Raw genomic sequence first — 22,309 nt, forward strand, 5'->3', positions numbered from 1 at the left:
ATCCCAGGCAGCTGATTGGAGACCTGGGTTCTAGTTCTAAGCTTTCAGGAATCATTCTGAGATTTGCTGGTGTCACAGTCCTGCCCTTCAGCAAGATCATTCAGAGAGGTCTCCAGAAACCTCAGAGTTTGCCTAAAGCCTTGTGTTCACTTAGGAAGTGCACCTTCCGATGTGTCTCTCACTGATCTGGGACAGGTCCTCCAAAGCACATACCTGTCCCAGACAACCAAGGGTACTGGTTGCCTGTGAATAATCCAGACTTTGTTTTTTTTTTTTTTTTCTCTTCTCTTTTGGGCAGAGCAAGTGTGGGGCCCACAGTCGCACACCCACAGAGGAAGTGTGGAGTCCTGGTCCTCAATAATAAACATTTATTGAGCACTTGCTGTATAATCAGATCCAGTCCTAAGCAATTCACACACATTGCCGCTTTTAACCTTCACAACAACCCTGCCAGTAAGTAGGTACCCTTAGCCCCATTTTACATATAAGAAAACAGAGATTAGGTGACTTGTCCAGGGCAGTGGCTAGGAAGTGTTCCAGCAAGGATTCTTGGCCAGTCAGGGCCAGTACTCTTAACTTCTGTGGTGCCCTGTGCTGTCTTTTCTGCTTTGGGGTGTTGAGAAAAGGAGGGAGACCTCAGACAAGTGATTGATCTGTTAAAGAGGAAAAGGTAATCATCCCCAAAGATTTTACAAGCAGATTGAAAAAAAGTCAACTCCTAGGCCTGAAAAATTGCTGCCTGGTGGCTCTCAAGGGGGACCCCCGCTATCCCTGGGGAGGTAATCTCTGCACTTCAGCTCTGGTGTGACTGGTGACTTCTAGAGTTCAGAGATGCCCTGGTCACATGTGCGGGAAGGCTGAAATATTTGGGTAGTGCCCAGGGCGTGGGCAGCCGAAATCGTTATCCAGCCTGGCAGCCTTCAACAGAGGAGCAGATGACTACAAACCCCAAAATGAAGTTGCTTTTCGTTGTCTTCTCAGTCTTTGTGGGGAATGAGGTCAGGAAAGGGAGATCTAATTCCACTCCGAGTCTCAGGCTCGGTAAATTCAGAACAAAACTACAGCAGCAAAAACATTGCTTCAGTCCCATAAAATCTCTCCCTGTGAAGATCTCCAAGCGGGCAAGCCCCCCTCGGAGGCTCCCCCGCTCTGGCTTTCTCTGTGGGCGCCGTCTCCCCTTCCTTCCTGCGCGGTACCCAGTGCCGGGTGGCCGGGCTCCAGCCGCGCAGCTGCCGGGACCCCACCGGCGTAGGGAGCGCCTCTGGGATAACGCGGAGCTCGGTATGCCCGGGATGCTGGGGCCGAGGCTCCTTTCTGCTCAGCTCGCCCGTCCGCTGAAAGGTTCTCCCCGTCGACTGCACCGGAGGCAAGAAGTAGCTTGCAACGGGGAGGACTTTCAGCACAGTGCACAGGGAATTAAACCTCTATGAACAATAACGTTGGTCCATGGAGTGGAAAAGCAGGGGCGGTGCTGGCGTCCCCTAGGCAACGGGCTGACAATGTTCACTCCTTAGACAATCTTGCAACTGGCCATGGCTCTTTCCTGACAGTACCAGTGGCTGAACTCCGGAAAAATAATGAAGGCTATGGATGGGATATGGTGAGTGCCACGAGATTCCCCGCTCCAAGTTAGGGCTGCTTTTCTTGTGTTTGGACTCGGATTAGAAAAACAAGCTAGCAGACCATGACTGTTGACACAAATAAATCCATAACTGTACTGGTAAACACTTGAAATTCATCCTTGCAGTAAAAGGAAAAAAAAACAAAAAAAAAAGCAGAACTATTTGCCTCCTTTCCTGGTAACATCCAGGGCTGTGATGGAAAACTCCGTTATTCCTAAGAAAGATGCATGATGAGCATGTGGTTTTCTCCAGGTTGGTTTTCTGCTTTCACCCAGGACCGTCTGTTCCATGGACCGCAGAGCAACGGCCACGACCGGGCTGTGTGCGTGTGCGCGCGTGCGGTGTGCATATCGTTTTCCCTAATTACTACAGCATAACTTCCTCTTTGCTTTACCAGACTAAGTCTCAGCAATGAGACATCACGTGTAAACTTCTTGTCTGTTTGCTTTTTTCAGTTCTAGGGAAAATCCGAACCGCAGTTGGCAGTGCCCAACTTCTTATGGCCCAGAAATTCTACCAGTTCAGAGAACTGTGTGAAGAAAACCTGGTAGGTACCCTTACCCATCACTACCATTTTCCCTGCTAGTACCACGAGACGAACCTGTTGTCAAGACCGGTCCAACTAAAGTAGAACCGAGTCAGAGCCCATCGGACTCTCTTACCTGGAATAGAGAGTTTTCTGATGAATCATGTATTTCCTGCTTTTCTTAAAATTAAAAATATTTATGTTATACTTAAGTAATCTTTGAAGAAAGGATCCAATCAAGTTAAAACTCCATTCCCCCCCCCCCCCCAGCCTTTTTTTTTTTCGGTAACTGAAGACTTTCCATTTTCCTGGCCTTCTGATTTCATTATTCTTACCAAACTATGGAGCAGACTGATACGTAAAAAATAATATTACAGCAAAAAAATCATTTTCGATAATGAGTTTCTTTCTGAAATGGCCATCAGGGCCTATTTTCTTATCAGAGGTCTCTGTTTTAATTCAAGAATCGAAAGTGGAAGGTGTCATAAAGTATAGATTTGATCTCCCTGAGACCAATGAATCATTCATCCTTCTTGGACATACAGAAACAAAATAAACCAGAATAAAGAGACAAAACCAATACTAGCATCAACAACATTTAAAAAAATTACCAGCAAAATACAAGGGCAAGAGCTTCCTCACAGAATTTTTTTTTAATGCTACCATCTCTACAAGTGTCATTCCACAAAAATAGCTTTTATTGGTCAATTAATGATCAAGTTGGATCTAAATAAAGAAAATGAAAAGCAACTCATTTATCTCCTGGAAGGTTAAAAACACGAATCATTTGCAATCTGATTGACCCAAACTATGATTTTAGAGTTCTAACCACATCTTGTTAACAAGGACAAATACAGACTGAATGGAATTTATCTAGACAGGGCTCAACCAAGAGCAGATATAAAGCCTGCAAAAGTTGGTGCTCTCCGTCCCTCTTCACCAGGCTTTTCTTTTTGAACCCTCCCCTTGGGGCTATCCTTTCCTTCCTCCTCACCCCCACCCCTGACATCTATAGTTTGTTTTCTCCTCCCTCAGCAAAAATTACCTGACCCTTCTTTCACCTTCTCAGAAATTCTATTCTGAATTATGAGCTAATATATATCAGTAGATGTATTGATAAGTGATTCAACCAATATCTTATTGAGCTTCACTACATGCAAGGTACAGAATTCCTGCTAATCTGTAAACTTGTGGATGTGTCACAGATCTTAATTAATATGACTCTTTGCTCTTTAAATGTAAAAAAGTTCATATAAAGCCATATTTCTCAAACTGGCCAGAAGACACAGGTGGAGACCAATAAGTACACCCTACAGGGCAAACACAGCACACCTTTGAAAAGAATTATAGAAGGAGGAGGAGAAGCGCACCGTGTCCTCAGAGCTTTTAAGTTTATGATCTGGTTAAATCCTCAAAGCAACGGTCTGGAGAATATGGTGACATTATTCTTTTTTTTTTTTTTTTTTTTTTTTTTTAATTTATTTATTTATCCATTTTTGGCTGTGTTGGGTCTTCGTTTCTGTGCGAGGGCTTTCTCTAGTTGCGGCGAGCGGAGGCCACTCTTCATTGCGGTGCGCGGGCCTCTCACTATCGCGGCCTCTCTTGTTGTGGAGCACAGGCTCCAGATGCGCAGGCTCAGTAATTGTGGCTCACGGGCCCAGTTGCTCCGCGGCATGTGGGATCCTCCCAGACCAGGGCTCGAACCCGTGTCCCCTGCATTGGCAGGCGGATTCTCAACCACTGCCCCACCAGGGAAGCCCGGTGACATTATTCTTATGACGGTTTTACAGTTGAGGAAAACGGGCCTGGAAGAGCTCAGTGACTTGCTAGGGCTGTATGGTAAAAGGCAGAGCCAAGGTTCAAATCCCAGTGTGTTTGACTTCAATCCCTGTAAATCCCCCCCAGGATTTGAGTCCCCTCCTCACCCTGATCGCTCAGCTCCATCTCCTCTGCAGCAGGAAGCACGGTGGCCTGGTGATGGCACCACTTAGGTCTACAAAGCTGCATAAAAGCAGCACGGAGATTGGTCACAACCAGGCCCAGCTCTCCTTGCTTGAGTTCTTACTCTGAGGAGGACACCTGAAAACACTTGCACCTTGTCTCCTACTTGACTCTCAGGCATAGAATAAATGGATTGCAACAAAAGTCAACCCAGGGACCTGGCCCTCCTTATCCTTCTCAACCTCTACCACCTCTGACCTCCAAGTGGCCTGGTTCAGACTGAAGCGGGTTGTGCATCTCCTTCTGTGCTGGGATGTCACAGGAGCCTCTGATTCGGAGACTGGCTGAGCGCCCAGGCTCTTTCTCTCTGCTTCCCCATCCATCCTCTGGATGATGTGGCAGCAAAGAGAGTCTTGGTGGGAAAGGAACAAATTGCCCGTGTTACAAAGTTAAACGACCTCTATCATTTCATCTACTGATGCACTAAAACAGTTTAACCAACAGAGCTTGTGACCTAAAAGACTTTGGTGAACTTCAAAGTATGAGCAATTTAGCTTTTAGTTACCAATAAGATAAGGAAATATATTGCGAGATCATAAAACTCCATTTGACAAGTACTTTGTCAAAGCTATTATCTGTCTATTCTGAACCTAGATATTAAGAAACTTTCTTTTTAGTTTACTAAATCAAAGTACTACAGAGAAACCCTCTTGTTAATTCAGATGTCATTAGAATAGAGTTTAACACTGACCCAAATACTTACAAATTTTAGAACTTACTTATTCCAATGATCTATGGGTAGTTTTTAAAGTGTAAGTTTATAAATATATTCTTTATTTGTATTTATTTTGAAGCCAGACCAATAATGCCAGTCCATGAAAGGGCTAAAACGTTCTTTCCAACTTATTAACTTTGATGGTCACCAACGTTGCGCTTCCTGAAATTCTGATGATATTCTCATAGGGTTGGTTTTAAAAGTACGAACTGGCCTCCAGTTATTATAGGGCATGAGACTTCACAGTCTTTCCAATTGCCCAGATTCCCAGAGGTAACCAAAACGGACCCCTGCTAGAAACTTTTGGCAAATGGGAGTCCCACCCATCTGCCCATGAATGCCTTTAGCTACTGTTGCAGGTAGTAACCAACGATGAACACAACACCTTCAGTCTTTAGTTGTGTTTTTCCTGTCTCAGACCATATAAATGAGTGGTTCGTACTTTCTAGTACTTGTCAGGGATATGTGAATGAGGGCAAAGAAACTCAATCCACAAACCAAAGGATGTTTAATATTATCTAGCAAATGGGTCACTACAGACATCTATGTGTATGTATAGACAAGTGTTCTCACATTTGCCGTGTTACGTTATGGTCAATTTAAAACTAATTCGTTTCCAAATGATTTTGTTCAAGTACTTATATGATAAAATGACTTCCTACATTAGAGATATCTTAATTGTTAAACACACAGTACTTTGAAAATCCAGTTCTTTTATTACTTATCACTTGTTTGCCCTAGTATTTTCACTCAACATGAGTATTAAAATGAATCTTACTTTAGATTCCTTATATGTTCTCTGAGTATATTGGATGGCATGGAGTTGAATACTGACTCTAGTACCAATACACTGTATTTTTTTTTTTTTTTGCAAGAAGGTATTTTCATTTAAATATAGCTTTAAATGCATCTTGTCATAGATCATACATTCTGGGATTTTTCAAATGTTTAGACTCCCTGCCATAGCGTACTGATGGATGTTATAGTAACAAAAGAAGAATTTTACTTTGACATTGAGAATCACTGACTCAAATGTGTACAAGATAAGTGTATAAACTTATAATTTGCAGTGGAATCTTTTTTTAAAAACCAAACTCATAGAAAGAGAGAGTATAAACGTGGTTGCCAGGGGCTTGGGTGTGGGGGAAATAGGGAGAGGTTGGTAACATGGTACAGATTTTCAGCTATAAAATGAATAAGGTCTGAAGATCTAATGAGAACATGGTGACTATAGTTGATAGCAGTGTATTATATAACTGGGCTTCGCCAAGAGAGTAGAACATAAATGTTCTCACACACACAAAAAGATAAATACATGTGGTGATGATGTGTTACTTAACTCAATGGGGGAGTCCTTTCACAATGTGTGTATATATCAAATCATCACGTTGTACACTCTAAATATTTTGCAGTTTATTTGTCAATTAGTCCTTAATAAAGGTGAATATGTATATAAGACATATATACATATAAAATATAAAATAAATAAATAAAAGGGCCATCTATAGCCTCACTTTTCTCTCCTATCTGAAAACCAAAAGGAACTCATCCTCCTTGCGTTATTTGAAATATTTGAAAATGCCACCTTGGTCCTGTGCTTATTGTACTAGATCATCACCTCTAAACCGTGAATGTTTTTCTTTCTCTTATACAGAATCCCAATGCTCATCCAAGGCCCACCTCCCAGGATTTGGCAGGGTTCTGGGACATGCTGCAGTTGTCCATAGAAAATATTAGTATGAAATTTGATGAACTTCATCAGTTAAAGGCCAATAATTGGAAACAGATGGATCCTCTTGACAAGAAGGTAGAACAATGTAGATTTTGTATGGTTCATTTAAAAACCTGCACAAACACTGGACAGTCTAAATAGGCTTCTGCTTTCAGTCTTGCTGTTTACAATGTGAAATGGAGCTGATATCATATTAATTTCATTGTAATGACAATGTTTACATAGTAATCATTTGGGATATTATCTGTAATATGTTTCAGGCATATTTTTAAAGAAAAACCTGTCTTTGTGAATTGGAAAATGGGAATGTGGCTTTTTTTTGTTAATTAAACTTTAAGTTAAACCATTTTAGTCACTGGAAGGAACTGCCTCCATTTTGCTTTTTAAACTAAAATAAATGACATCTTCCGTGCATGATTACATACAGCAAGAGTTCAACTTCCTTACACCCCTAGAATGTGTTTCCGAGAAAATAGGAAGCCCTGCAAACTAACCGACTTTGATAATCATTTCATAAATATAGTAATAAAGAAACCACTGTTGTTCAAGTCTAAAAATATACACACCGTAAAGTTTCACAGTAATCATAAATGTTGGGATTTTTTTAAGAGTTTTACTATTGGTTGATTTGCCTTGGGGAATATTGCTCACTGGGTTCCTCATGCAAGAGCTTAGAAATAAAGACTCAAATTCTTTTACTTGAATTAATAAATGGCAATTTTCACATTTGATTATGGCGGGTCCACCAGGCTTGCCCAGGTATCCAATGTCCACCTCCCTAGGCTGGCCAGGCATGCATGACTTTTTTAACCCTTTGCTTTCCTATGGCCTGAGGTCAGATGTCTCTGAGAGATTCAACTTCTAAATATTAGGCACAGCTATACTTGTGATGCCCTTTTCTGATCCCTTCACCTATCAGAGAGCGAGCAGCAGTCCAATCCATTCTGCTGCTGCCCATTATAATACCAGGGTTCTTGGAGTCCATGGGCTCCCAGGAGAAATCCAGTGCCAACAGCCAGTGCATAATCAAAGGGGCCACCGCTCTCGTCACTGTCGCTCATCTCTAATTCTGTCACCATCCACCTGTGGGGTTTTGGTGCGAAGCATCAAAGTACCATTGATGTCTGTGTGGCCTCTCGCTGAGGGAGCCAAACATTTGCACTCAATCTAGTTTTCTTTAATCTGGGTTTAAAACTGTCTGCTAAATAAGCTTTTAAATTGGTCTGATTTTAAGAAAACACTACAGATGTACACACATACTGGTAACTGAGTTTCTAGAGCTGATCCATCTAATTTCTCACTCATGGATTTTTAAAAATTATAGTTAAAAAAATAAAATGTGCAAGGAAAGGAAAATACGACTAAAAAGTTTCCAACATTCATACTTGCAAAAATATCTACTGAGTTACCCAACAATGAAGATTTTAAACGTCCAAAAGGAGTGAAGCTAAGAATTGATATATGTAACCTATTGACACAGTAAATCATTAGTTAACTTGATTTCTAAATCTTCATGCACGTTGTCTGTGATCAGAGCTTTGCATCACCCCATGAACTGGAAGGGGAACAATGAACAAGACAATCAGATTTGGTGGAATATGGTTTGCACTCTGTGCTTCCCTTTTTTATCCACACAAGACTCCACCTTAAACAGCCGGCGGGCAACTCCAGTGCAATAAGTTAACTAGGCGCTTCACCCAGGCAAGGAAGGAGGAACACAGAGAACGCCCTTTGGAGAATCATGGAATCCCTAATTTAAGAAACTTTTCACATTTAGTTTTATGAGAATTTAGGGTATTTTATTAAAAAATGAAATCATCAGATTCACGTGGACCTTTTTGCCGCCTGAAAACTCACCGTCTTTTTCCTAAAAATCCTTTGTGGTTTAGGTTCCCTTCTTTCCCACTGTACTTCTTTTTCTAGCCCAAGTGATGAACGGCTTTTGTTTTTGCAGCGGCATTTAAAAATAGCCACCCGTTTTCTAGTTTGCTGCTGCTAGGGGGGTGAACTCTTTCAGTCTTGTGTTCAGTTTTCATGGCACAGTGTCTGTCCCTGTGATGGAATTGCCTTCTGGGCCGCCACAGTCGCTCCGAGGTCCCTAAGGCGTGACGGTCCAGCAGGATGTTTTAGGAGCTGACTGCACTAACCCCGTGGGTAAGGAACTGTCCAAGTCCTCCCTCCAGGGTGACCCTGCCCAGTACATTGCTGTGTGTTTGTGTGTGATGTGCAAACGCGTGTAACTCACTGTGGCATCAGCAAAGCTAAACGAACGCAGGCTTACAATCTTCTTCCTCGTTTGGTTGTTTAGGTTTGGGTGGGCCCGAGGAGAGGGCGGGGAGGCTTTTAAACTCTGAACCGAGCTCGCACCCGCCGCCTCCCTCCTTAGGGGGGATGCAGAGTTCTAAGACGCGCCCGCTGCCACCCTTTCCCATCTCTGGCACCCGGAACAGTCTGGAGCCTCCAGAGAAAAACCGCAGTAAATGTGCTGGGAGCCGCAGCCTTTCAGCAGGCGGGGGGCATTTTAAATACCCACATCCTTCCCTTGGAGAGACCTAGTTCTGCCATCCAGCTTTACCCTTGGCCTTAAACTTACCGGTATATTTTTCCCCCTGCATCTTTTGAATACGCAAGCCAGAATAATGAAGAAAAAAATATATACATATCTATACATGTAAATATATGTATATACAGTGTGCAGATCAGAACTAACCTAACCACCCTTAGGCTTTAAAAAAAAAAAAAAAAAAGTGTGCTAACTACTGACCTATCCCAGTTTTTCCCAAGCTTGTCCTGAGAAGCTGTGTAATGTCCTGAACCTTCTGCTTTGATCAGGAGCGAAGGGCCCCTCCTCCAGTGCCCAAGAAGCCGGCGAAGGGCCCCGCGCCGCTGATCCGGGAGCGCTCGCTGGAGAGCTCGCAGCGCCAGGAGGCCCGCAAGCGCCTGATGGCCGCCAAGCGCGCCGCGTCCGTCCGCCAGAACTCGGCCACCGAGAGCGCCGAGAGCATCGAGATCTACATCCCCGAGGCGCAGACCCGGCTCTGAGGCCCCCGGCCGCCGCGCGCCCCCGCCCGCCTCCTCCCCGGCGCCCGCCCTTCGCCTTCTTGGCCCGCCCACCCGTGTAGACGCGGCCCCTCTAGGTCACCCGCCATCCTCCGTTCTCTCGAGCTTGTCTGTCCCTAGATTCCAGCAATATCGAACCATAGGGTATCTCAGAAATCCAGGATCCCGGGGCGGGGGCGGGGGGGGTCCCCGGGGGGGGTCCCCTCGGGACCTCGCGGACTTCCACCCGAAAGAAACTAGGAAACTAGGGCTCCGATCCCCCTGATTTCCCCGACACGCTTCCTATTTGGGCAAGCAGATGGAACGCTTGATTTCCAACCTCAGAAATCACACACCCTGTCACCGGAGTCGGGAAGTGACACACCGAGAGGGGACGCAGAGGGGCTGGGGGGCGGGGGACCAGGATGCGGAGTGGGGGAAAGAGAAGCAAACCCTGCGGGTGCCGGGGGTACCTGCGTCGCTCACAGCTGCACAAACTGCCTCACTCTTGTGTCATCAGTCACTGCTTCAGATGTCTCAATCAGCAGAAGATTGTCAATCCGATCTTTCAGGGATATCCATCTATTCTGAAAGGCAATAAAATGAAGACAGGCAAGGCAAGGCAAAGGAAGCACTGCTAGTTTAAAAGACTACATAAGGGATTTTTTTCTTTTGTCCTATTCTTAAGAAAAGTTAGACCTGAAGTGTTTTATCAGCTTTTCTCGTACTATGTATATTATATTGTTGTGATGGTGGTGGTGGGGTCTTTCGGGGAAAGTGTTGGTTCTATTAATTTGTTAGTGTCCATCCTGGGGGCCTACCTAATTGCACAGAGCTAAGTACATCTCTGCTTACGGAGTGCTGTACATGGCACCCGGGCTGCTTTCTGCGAAAAGTTGGGATTTTCCTAGCATCCCCTTGGAATGCTACACATCTGTCTCTTTTAACCCAGTAGTTCATACGGCAGACGTCTGTCTCCATCAGTCTTTTCTCACTGCTCCAGAGAGTCCTAACACACCCCCGAATAAGGATTTTTGTCCCGTGTCAAACCGGTAAAATAAGCTTTCTGTCCCAGTAGACATGCTGCCTCGTTCCAAAGAGCGGCCACTTGTCTTGAGGTCCCAGGTAGAGAGAGAAGAAATTTGACCTGCGAGGTTCAGCAGCCACATAGAGGGGGACAGTGTCATGATTCCTAAACACTGAAAGAAACCCAGGCTTTTGGCAGAGAATGTTGATTTCCGTTTTTAGTCCTGATGGATGGCCAGTATGACCTTTGCATCCAGCTCAAGTTATCTTTAAATGCCCTTACTCGTAGCAGTTTAAGCACTTAGAATGAGGTGATCTTAAATGATCACCGGCGTTTTATCCAGCTCTCTAAAGCGTTAGAAATTACCATTGAACAATGGAAGACTTTTAAAAACATACATCAAATACTCTTGCACCAGAGACACTTTTTAAAAAAAAAAAAATACACTCTCATAGCCAGGTGCTAATTTAATTTTATTTAAGAAATTAAGAGAGGTGATGGGTTCTGGTAACAACTATTTTCATGGACATATTCTAAAACCACTAGAGAATTCGCTACCTCTCAGAGCCATTGATGCTTTGAGCTATCTTTATAAACAGGGCACAAATGTTTACTGCTGTGGTTTACAAGACAAGGGCTACTAACATTTAAAAACCAACCAACCAACTTTTAACTAGGGTGAACAGAGCACCTTTGAGTGCTTTATAAAATTGGAGCAGACAGAGAATTTGAGCTTCAAGTTTTGCTGGTTTTAAAAAGAATACACTTTTTCTTTACTCTGTAGCAGCCAAGGAAGGTCACACAAAGTTTGCATCAAGTAAGGTCAACTGCCACCTTGGGTAGCCTATGGTCTCATTCAATCCTGACGGTGACTCGGAACTCACAGATTAACGTGAAGGAAGCCACATCCATTTGAAGACCAGGTGTCCCCATCCACAGCTCTGTGCCCTGAGGTAGAGATAAGATTTGGATTAAGAAATAGATTTCTAATACGATTCAAGATCATCCTACAATATTTTCTTTGGAAACTGGTTTAGCCCAGGATATTTTAAAGAGAGACAAGAGATGGCCTATTTATCTTGTCTATGTGAATGGTATTTGTATATTCATAAGCTATTTTTGGTAAGAATTTTAAATCTTTTAGCCGAAGGCCTCCAGGCACCATGACCTTTGCCTTCCTTGAAAACACCAATTGTACAAACACTTTATAAAAGGCTAATTATTGATGTTAAGACATGATCCCACATAAAGCTGCCTGTTAATCACTTGCCCCCTTAAGCTGACATCCATGACCATAACCTTTGTTACATTGTTCTTCTGATGTAATTTGTAGAAATGTTTTTTAGTTCATATTGGAAAATGTATGTACCCTGAAAAATTACTTATTTTGTTTAACTTTGGTATAAAGGCGTTTGGGCATTTTCTCGGGGAGGGGGGGATTACAAAAGAAGTTTGTCTCCCACATCAAAAAACGTTAAAAGAAATTAAGTATTTATTATATTTTTTGCAGATGTTTCCATACAACTCACATAACCTTTTTGTAAAGAGAGATGAAGAAATGGATTAAAGATTTTTAATATTTGAAATGGTAAATAGAACTAATTTATTTGTACTATATTTCTGTTATTTATAGATGTTTCCTTAATGTTTTACTGTGCATTACCACTTTAATTTAAGCCTTATCCTTGTGAATTTACCATTTCTTTTTTAAAACATGTCTAGATGCATATTTTAAATAACTGGAATGTAAATCACTAGCATATCTGAATTCCCAAATGTAATTTTTAAAAATTATTTTGGTTTGGAAAAAAAAAAGATTCATTTGAAAGCCTTCAGATGGAGGGGTGGGGAACATTTTTATGGCTTTATGAATTGGAATTTCATAGGCTTATCTACCTAGATTGTGTGTGGACAAAAAAAAAATTGTAAATAGATGAATGTTTCCCATAATGTAAAAAGAAATTAATAAAATACTTAATGCACTGCTTTCAGGTCTGTGTGTTTTCACTACAGAGTCCTACTTCTTCTAAAATATAAGTAATTGTCTTTGGGGGGGGGTGAATAATTAAGCAGTTAAGAAGCATATCATTGTGACTGTCATTGTAACAACACATGTACTAGTCCCCGTGAGCTGGTGGGTAGGCCTTGCACCCTGTGGAAGGGCTTTAAGTACCAAGAACTAAAAGTCCTTTTATTGTGATGATTACACGCATCTGAAAGTTTCAGGTCAGGAGCTGTATGTTTTATGAAAGATGTTATTAGCTTCTCAAACATGTTCAAATCTGTATAGATTTTTTACCCACGTGGATTTCTTTGAAAACATTTCATCAGTTTTGTTTCCTACACGGTTCTCTGGGGTAGGGAAAATCAGAATGATGCATCGTGGTTTTCATTTCATCCTCACAGTACTGAAAAACTTCTCCCTGAGGTTCGGTCACTCGCCCAGCGTGACACAATTATTAAGTGACAGATTTGAGTCCAAAATCCAAGCCTGCATTCAGCTTTGTCTTCAGTGAGGTCTTTATCATTCTTCTCACATTTAGAATTGGTAATTGCCACTGTCAATTTCCCCTGGTTTTCATCTAGGTCATATTTGTAAGCCTTACTTTATACACGAAAATACAGACTCACCAAAAACAACAACAAAAAAGTAAATTAGAACACTTTATAAAGTGGGCTTACACTGATCTGAAAATGCCACAACCCTGAGACCTGTGTCCACAGTACTTCCTCCCACCAAGTTCTTGGGCAAAGCCATCCATCTATATGCAACAAACTTGGAAACTGTTAAGCAGATAAGCCACTTTGTCCGATTTTTACACATAAGCAAGACCTGTGCCAGTCACCAAAATAACACAATGTACTTTTGAAAGTGCTTCCAAAGAGCAATGATCAAGTGGCCGGACGCAGGCGAGGTTGCAAAGATCTCGTTACTTTGGCTCATGCCCTGACCGTTCATGTAGTCTGAACTGTGATTATACTTCTTGACTTTTAGCAAATTAATTCTTATATTTCATCGGGGCTCCTTAAACATTTCAGCCAATCCTAAAACAAAATGAGTTAGTTTTTGCACACAGAAATTTGAATTTCAGTGAAGCAATTTCCCATGTTACAGGGTCCACTCCCGCCCCACCCACAGCAAAATGTAACTTCATTTTTTATAGATATCGAACAAAATGGTTTGAATTTCTTTTTGTATCTTTGAAATCCACCCCCTTGAAAATATAAACTGATTTTGGTTTAAATAAATGACATATGGAAAATCCTACTGTCTGAATGTGTTCATTCTCTAATGCCACTGTTACCAAAGGGTACCAAAATCCACCTGGGGTTTGTTCAATAGGCTGTTTAACTTTCAGCTACTAAACTAAGATCAGATTAACTCCTTTTGCAAACAGAAACTAGTGGCCCAGCCTGAAAACCCTCTCTGGTCCTAACGCATTTACTAATGTAAGTTTACAGAATAGGTCTTAAATTCCTCTGCAAGTCACTCATTTCCCCTGAAGCAGAGAGAGGAAATAGTGTGCTCTTCCCTATGTGGGCTTCCTGCTGGCCCAGGGAGGCATCATCAGAAAACCACAGGAATGGGAAGCCCCAGTGCAATAGTCAATGGATTATTATGATATGTCCTCTATGCAAATGAGCACAACCCTGAATTTAGAGAATATGGCAGAAAACAAGAAAACACTTTAATAAACACCAAAAGTCAAAGTCGGCCATGTAGCTGATTGAACTGTTGCTATTCATCAAATGTTTTCACTAGAACAGATGAAAAAAATGCCATTCTTCTGCTTCACACTTCTAGACTGCCTTCAGGGAGTAGATGCTAATGTCCTCTTTCCAGGTTACTCGATAGGTAAATCAGTGTCACGAGGGAGCTTCTATAGAGACCTCAATAAAGAGATTCTTCCATAGAAAAACTCTCCTTGGGACTTCCCTGCTGGCACAGTGGTTAAGAATCCACCTGCCAATGCAGGGGACACGGGTTCGATCCCTGGTCCAGGAAGATCCCACGTGCCGCCGAGCAACTAAGCCCGTGCACCACAACTACTGAGCCTGAACTCTAGAGCCCGCGAGCCACAACTACTGAGCCTGAGTGCCACAACTACTGAAGCCTGCGTGCCTAGAGCCCGTGCTCTGCAACAAGAGAAGCCACCACAATGAAAAGCCCGCCCACTGCAACAAAGAGTAGCCCCCGCTCGCGGCAACTAGAGAAAGCCGGCCTGCAGCAATGAAGACCCAACGCAGCCAAAGGAAGAAAAGAAAAGACTCTCTTTTTCACTTTGGAAAGGAGGAAGGGGGAAGCAAATAGAGTCTTAGTTTTCTCTTGTGATATAAAGAGGGAAAATACATTCTTTCTATTGAGTCTAGTATGAGGAGGTTATAAACAATTACAGGTTTTGTAGTCTTAAATCCTGGTGCTTTCACTACCTCTGAAGACCAATGCTCTGCAAACAGAAAACATTCCTGCATAGCTAGCCTTCTGAGATCTACACCCATAATGATCAGTCGATGAGTCCTTCCAGAATTCTTTCTAGGACATTCAAGTCCAATGCCTACTAGCAATTTCTATTATGAAAAAATGAAGAGAAACATCTAGGGAGTTAGAGAATACTGTGGATGTCCCCATAAAGTACATTGGAAGAAACATCTCTGAAGATTAAAATATTCTATTCACTGAAAAAAAATTGGGGGGGGGGTACATTTTAGAGGGGTTTTAGTCTTAGGGAATAATCTCTTGCTATAGAAAATGTTTACGTCTATAAGTGACATTCTTTAAAACACCAGCTTCGTCACTTCATTTCCTTTCTGGAATAAGACCTAATGTACTTTGCAACCTCAGCCAATACAATGTCTGTTGGTAATTCCCAAGTGTGAGAAGAGGCAGATCTTAAACAAAGGTGAGAAGGAGTTTAACTAATTTACTCTTAGAGTCCTTCGGAGGGAAGAGACCCTCGCTGCCTTCACTGCCTTTGCCGGTGGGAGTTCACAGTTTTCTCCTCTGCAGCCTGGCCCCTGGCCAGGAGCAGGACCTGGGAGGTCAGAGTGAGCCTGGTACTTCTAACGTTGAATTGGACAAACTTGAAAGAGCAACTCAAGGGCTCCTGACTTGTTTCTTACATTAATCAAGCAAGGTAATGAGTCTGGAATGTCTGAAAGGGAATCCTTTCCAAGGAGCTGGTGTCTATTTCCATCTTGAGTCGATGCCCCAAAGATCCCTTGACTAGCAGGTTGTTCAAAATGACATCATAAAGAAAGAAAGCAGTCTTACAGAGAGAGTGAAAAATTGATCAGTAGTCTGGAAAATTGGAACAGAGGAGAGAAGCTGGCACAGGACAATAGGGATTTCCAAACTGACTGAGCATGTCTGTTAAGCACTTTGGAAATAGTGGTGAAGTGAGGAATAGTTATTCAGATAACTCTGAGGAATCCTGGACACAAGGAAAGAAAAACACCCTACTAATGGGGACCTAAGCCACCTGTCAGTGGCTGAATTCTTCATGTATTTGTTCTCAAGGGCACTTCATTTAAAGACAGATTTTGAGGAGGCCAAAGACCAGCTGTTCTTCTAGCAAAGGCAACACATTACAGTTAGGTTAAATATTCAACTGAGAGAACCTGAGTTAAATATTAAGGTAATGCTGACCTACAGAAATACGAGGTCTTGACCACACTGGGAAAGTTGGTATACCGTCCCCAGAGACAGTCATTCTGACGGAACTGCATCACCTGAATGATCCTCGTGAAAGAAGGCAGGTCCTCCACCACTCCTAGTATTAAAATGTGTTCATTAGATAATAGACACAGAAAAGACAGGTCTCTCCACCCCTTCTACACCCCGGGATCCCTGTTGGCTTCATCATGCCCTAAAGATTTCCCAGCAGGATGGAATGTCAGGGACTCCAGATTCACAGGCAGAGAGGATCCAGCTGGGAGAAAACAGAGGCAGAGGGAAAAGTCCCCGCACACTCCAGCGGAAATACCCACGTGTCACCTTGATTGTAACGTTCTGACATGGGGTTGGTCAGAAAGCCTTGCCATAAGCTTATAAGACATTTACAGATATTCTCAGCATTTCTCTTAGAAACTGGACCGACCCTCTCATCAGCCTCATGCTGCCCCGAGTAGACCTGTCTGCCCAGTAGGGACAGAGCCGTTGGGTAAGTGGGGAAAAGCTTGGGCTATGGAACCAGACTGCCTGGGTTTGAATCCTTTGCACTACCATTTACTAGCTGTGTCTTCTCAGGCAAGGTACTTAGCCTCTCTGTGCCTCAGTTTCTCCATCTGTACAATTAGGATGAAAATAGTACTTGTTTCATAGGGTTGGTTTAAGGATTAAATGAATTAATATATGTAAAGTTCTTAATACAGTGCCTTGCACATGGTAAGCATTCAATAAATGTCCACTAGCATCATCATTATTACACATTTACGTTTACTAAGAGAATACTGTTTGATATGCATTCTGTAACTTAATCCTCACAGCAGCCCCATGAGATAGTCACTACAGGTAAATTAGGGAGCACCTCGAGGTCACAGGTAAGTGACAGAGCTAGTATTTGAATCCATCTAACTCTAGATGCTTTGTACGTACGAGACTTTTGTGCAAGGCAAAGCAATGCATCTTTTTTTTTTTTTTTCTGGTGAAAAATGCACCCATATGAAAATTTCAAACAGAATAAGAGTGTATATAATGAAAATAAGCCTCCTTTCACTCCAGTTCTTTTCTGCAATATTCAACATCTTTGAACACTTTATTGTATACCCTCCCAAAATTTTTCTATACACATTCAAGTATATATTTTTCCTTTTCCCACAGACTGGAAGCATACTACACACATTCCTCTACTGTTTGCTTTTTCATTTAGTAATGAATGCTCCATTTCAGAACATTCTGACCCACCCATTCTCTTTAATGGCTCCACAGCATTCCAGTTTATGAATGAACCATAAAACATTGTTAGTCCCCCTACTGATGGACTATTAGGATGTTTCCACCACTTGCTATGACAAACAAAATCTGCAGTGAAAATCGTTTTACAATGTATCTTCAGTACACCTGGAAGTGTATCTAAGGGTTATAGTCGTAGACAAATGGACGTGCACTTTTGTTTTTAAATGTTGCCAATTGGCTTTCCAAAAGGGCTGCCTTGATTTTCACTTCACCAAGGAGGTATGAGTTTTAGCACCTACCTTTGCAAACAAGGAAACAAAGCATTCATAAAGTAAATTCAGAGGCATGCTTAAAACAGCAACCACAAATGCAGGCACCTTCCAGTTGACTTTCAACAAGGAAGGAAAAAAGTCGCTAGAAATGTGGAGGCAGATTTAATGTAACATCAGCCCCAAGGTGTGAACTCCTCCAGGAACTGGGTTTATTTGCACAGCCCTTACTTAGATGGCAGCCTAAGATCCCAACGGGTTCCTGCAGCAGAGTCTAGGCTAACCCTGGGACTCGATCCAGGACAGGAGCAGAGCGGAAACACTTTGATGGTCAGTAGGTTTATACCGGGACACCTGTGCCTATGCATGGTAGTTCTGTTTTTTAATTACTAGTTTTTTAAAAAGTAGAACTCCAGGGACTTCCCTGGTGGCGCAGTGGTTAAGAATCTGCCTTCCAATGCAGGGGACGGGGGTTCAGTCCCTGGTCAGGGAACTAGATCCCACATGCATGCCGCAACTAAGGAGCCTGAGAGCCACAACTAAGGCCTGGCACAACCAAAAAAAAAAAAAAAGTAAAACTCCACATCTAAAAAGGCTTTAAGGTGATTTACAGAATTAAATCATAAAACACTGAACAGTTTTAAAATTAAAAAAAAGAAATAAGAAAAAGAAAATTGCTAGATAAGTAAATTCACCAAGCTCCCAGGGTCCTGAGTTGTGAATCCTAAGTTTCTTTCTAAGCTTCCTGATAGTCAGGGCAAAGCAGTCAGCGTTTTTTTACAGTCTGTTTTCATTCAGTTTGGAGACACCAAAAGTTTAAAAATCCCCCTTCTATGCTCAAAGAGCTACAAAACTGATTCTGCAAACCTAACGTGTGAGCACAACCGCCTCGCAAATCACAGCGCTGACAAGTGACCACGTAGAACGAAGTATGACGACTGTGTCTTTAAAACCATCCCCCTTTTATTTAAGTGGTTTGAGTGATTTTTTGGTTCTTGGCAAACAAACGGCCCCAGAATAAGACAGAGTTAACTGACATCCTTGTTGAGCCCGACATCCTTTGAGTTCAATCCAAGAATGTGTCCTTCCTTCTAGGAAGTAAGCAATATTTCAGTGGGTCTTTTTTTTTCTTCCCCCCCCCCCTTTTCTTTTCAAGCAGACCTCCTGACAAATAAGAGGTCCTCCTTTTCCTGTTCAGACAGGCCTACATCAGAGCGTGTGACTGTTGAGACCTATTTGTCTATGAGCAGGAAATCTTCGTTTCCCAAACACATCCCTTTGTCACGCTAAAGGCTGCAACCCTTTCAGCCCAGAAGTCTCAGCGGGAAGACACTGCTGTCCCTTGGGGCTGTCACCACCCAACACTGGTATCTGTGCTGTGACCCGGAGGGCAGTTTCAGCTGCACTTAGGCAAACAGTCCTGTGCCTTTTAACACACATCAGGACAGTAGATTCTTCCTCCGTGTCGGGATGCACATAGAGGACTTCACGCAGCAGTTAGGGTCTGAAGGTCTGGTTAATAGTTCAGCCCCAGACCTGAAAAGATGGCTTTGAAGTTGAATTTATTTAGCCCTCCCCCCACCACCCACAAGTGGATTCTGACTCGGTAGGTCTGCTCTGAGAGCCAATTTGCGTTTCTAACAAATTCACCAGGGGAGTCTACTGCCAGAGTCCACAGGCACGTCCCGCAGCAGCTTTCAACCTGGGAAGAAATCTGCACAGCAAATCAATTACATCAGGATGGGGGAGGCAGGAAGGGCCAAAGGCATCTGTGTTTGGGTGCAGCCAAGGTTGAGAACCTCCACTGTAGAGGCATCTTAAGCAAAAGGAATGGGTTGATCAAAGGCACGGAGGAGAGACGGAGCAGTGACATAGGGGTCAATCACCAAAGTACATAGGTATAGCTAGAATGACAGGTGCTTCGCGGGGGGTTGTACTTTAACTCATACGCCAAGGCAAGGACAGATAAGAATTCATGTGCTATGCACACACACAAATTCTATCGTTACCTAAATCATGACTAGGAATCTTATGACCCACTTGCTAGTGGAGCACAATTTCTCCATTTGTATCTAAGGGGGCTTAGTCTGGGGCATAAGTGAGCATGTCTGATGAGCGTGAGGCTTCCCATTGAGGTTAAACATCTCTGTCAGTCTGGCTCTCATTCTGAGAATTAGAACCCAGAAAGTTCAACATCATACAGAGTATTTATATGAAGTGACTAGCTTGCATCAGTTTATTTTCCAAAATATACTTTGCAATAAAAGGTGAATCAATTACTACACACCTGAGAGTTTTCCACAGTCACCTAGCACAATCACATATTGTAAGGAATCACTTAAGATGACAGTTTTCTCATCTATCACAATTTTAGTTCATTGAGACTATTATAACAAAAATACCATAGACTGGGTGGCTTAAGCAACATTTATTTCTCACAGTTCTGGATGCTGGCAAGTTGAAGATCAATGCTCCGGTAGATTTGGTGTCTGGTGAGGGTCTGCTCCCTAGTTCATAGATGGCTAAGGGAGCTCTCTGGGGTCTCTTTTGTAAGGGCACTGATCCCATTCACGAGGGCCCCACCCTCATGATCTAATCACCCCCCCCCCAAAGACTCCAACTCCAAATACATTGGCAATTAGGCTTCAGCATAAGAATTGGTGGTCAACACAAATATTCAGTCTATAGCAGCCACTTTTCTGCTCTTGAATAACTCCAGAATCTCGAGAATATTGGTCATGTGTACTCAATTATTTACATAGTAGTAAGTGCTATTCTCCCGCAGGGGCTTAAAGCCTGAGAGTTCATATCCTACACAACAAAAAGACAGTGCCAGTTTGTGTCACAAAAATATCCTCAAGCTTTGGTCTGTGATCAGACTCCTTATGTTAATCAACCTTCACTACAATGAACTTCCTGTACAGTCATATTTTAAACTCTCTCTGGATATTTTATATAAGAAAGAGATTTGAACTATAAGGATGAAACCACAGATACTGAACCTTCCAGGACAATTTAGATGTTTTTAATTTTTATTTATTTATTTATTTATTTATGGCTGTGTTGGGTCTTCGTTTCTGTGGGAGGGCTTCTTCTAGTTGTGGCAAGTGGGGGCCATTCTTCATTGTGGTGCGCGGGCCTCTCACTATCGCGGCCTCTCTTGTTGCGGAGCACAGGCTCCAGACGCGCAGGCTCAGTAATTGTGGCTCACGGGCCTAGTTGCTCCGCGGCATGTGGGATCTTCCCAGACCAGGGCTCGAGCCTGTGTCCCCTGCATTGGCAGGCAGATTCTCAACCACTGCGCCACCAGGGAAGCCCAACAATTTAGATGTTAGAGATTTTGTATTTAGATGTTGATATCGATGGATATACAAATCAGAAAAAAAAAAAAAAAAGTCCTTTGTCAGACTAAGTGCCTCATACTTCGTTCCAAAGCATACTGTTCTCCACTTCATCAAATTCCTGCTCCTCCTCGCTCCTCCCTCACCCAGAAATCTATGCAGGTTTTTCTACAGACGATAATTTGCAAATCTAACTGACTTCCAGTGTCATCCTCCCTACTTTTAAAAGAGCTCTCAAGCCTGTTGGTCATGCAGACATTATGCATATAGAAATATCAGAGATTGTGTGGGCTTTCCATGGCCCTGGAAACTCAATTATTTTGAGTTATCCTTTCTGTTTTCCCTCCTCCCCATTCCAACCCCTAGCTGGGGAAGTCCCAAGTAACTGCCCCCAGGATTTCTACTAATTCTCAGGTAAGAGCTTAACATCTGTGGTCTTTTTAGGTCTTTGGGTTCCTGCTACATGATGTTTATATTCTGTATCATGTTGAATTGGCCTCAGGCTCAGTCCCTTTTCTATACACACACTCACACCCACACCCACACCCACACCAATCTCACAGCATGATATGGTTCTTAGGGTCTGGCAGGGGACTTCCCTGGTGGTCCAGTGGGTAAGACTCCACGCTCCCAATGCAGGGGGCCCGGGTTCGATCCCTGGTTGGGGAACTAGATCCCGCATGCATGCCGCAACAAAGAGTCCGCATGCCGCAACTAAGACCCGGTGCAGCCAAAATAAATTAATTTAATTTAATTAATTAATTTTTTTAAAAAAAGGTCCGGCAGGATTCTGAGTGCATCTTTCAGCCATCCCTCCTCCATGGAGCACCTGGGACCAGCTTCACTGCACTGACTTTCCGCAGCTCCCCACCTTGCTCACCTCCCTCTCTCCCTCAGGCAAAATATTGAAGTGTCTCTCCCTGGCCACAAATGGGACAATTTGAGCATCAATAAGAAAATAACTGCAATGGATTAAAACGCATCAAATATGTAAAATCCAGGACTTCATCATGATACTCGACACTTCAAGCTCTCAGCCCAGCACTCACAGAGTCTTTGCAGTGACGGAAGTGTCTGTGTCTGACTGGAGCATCCTGCCTGCAGATTTCCACAGCATTGGTTCCTCTGTCCTCCCAGGTATC

General features: G+C 42.9%; 1 protein-coding gene across 6 annotated transcripts in view; it reads left to right on the forward strand.

Annotated features, from left to right (window-relative positions):
* The window catches only part of DLGAP1 (DLG associated protein 1), a 328,621-nt gene extending 318,845 nt beyond the window's left edge, over positions 1-9,776 (forward strand). For all 6 annotated transcript variants that reach the window (XM_059895182.1, XM_059895179.1, XM_059895183.1 and 3 more), the window contains 3 exons: positions 2,078-2,169; positions 6,519-6,671; positions 9,429-9,776. In XM_059895182.1, the coding sequence (XP_059751165.1) occupies positions 2,078-2,169; positions 6,519-6,671; positions 9,429-9,638 (455 nt within the window). In that variant the 3' untranslated portion in view covers positions 9,639-9,776. The remainder of the gene's footprint in view (positions 1-2,077; positions 2,170-6,518; positions 6,672-9,428) is intronic.
* Positions 9,777-22,309: the final 12,533 nt, after the last annotated feature.

This window comes from Balaenoptera ricei, chromosome 14 (assembly GCF_028023285.1).
Source record: "Balaenoptera ricei isolate mBalRic1 chromosome 14, mBalRic1.hap2, whole genome shotgun sequence".
Taxonomy (NCBI): Eukaryota; Metazoa; Chordata; class Mammalia; order Artiodactyla; family Balaenopteridae; genus Balaenoptera; species Balaenoptera ricei.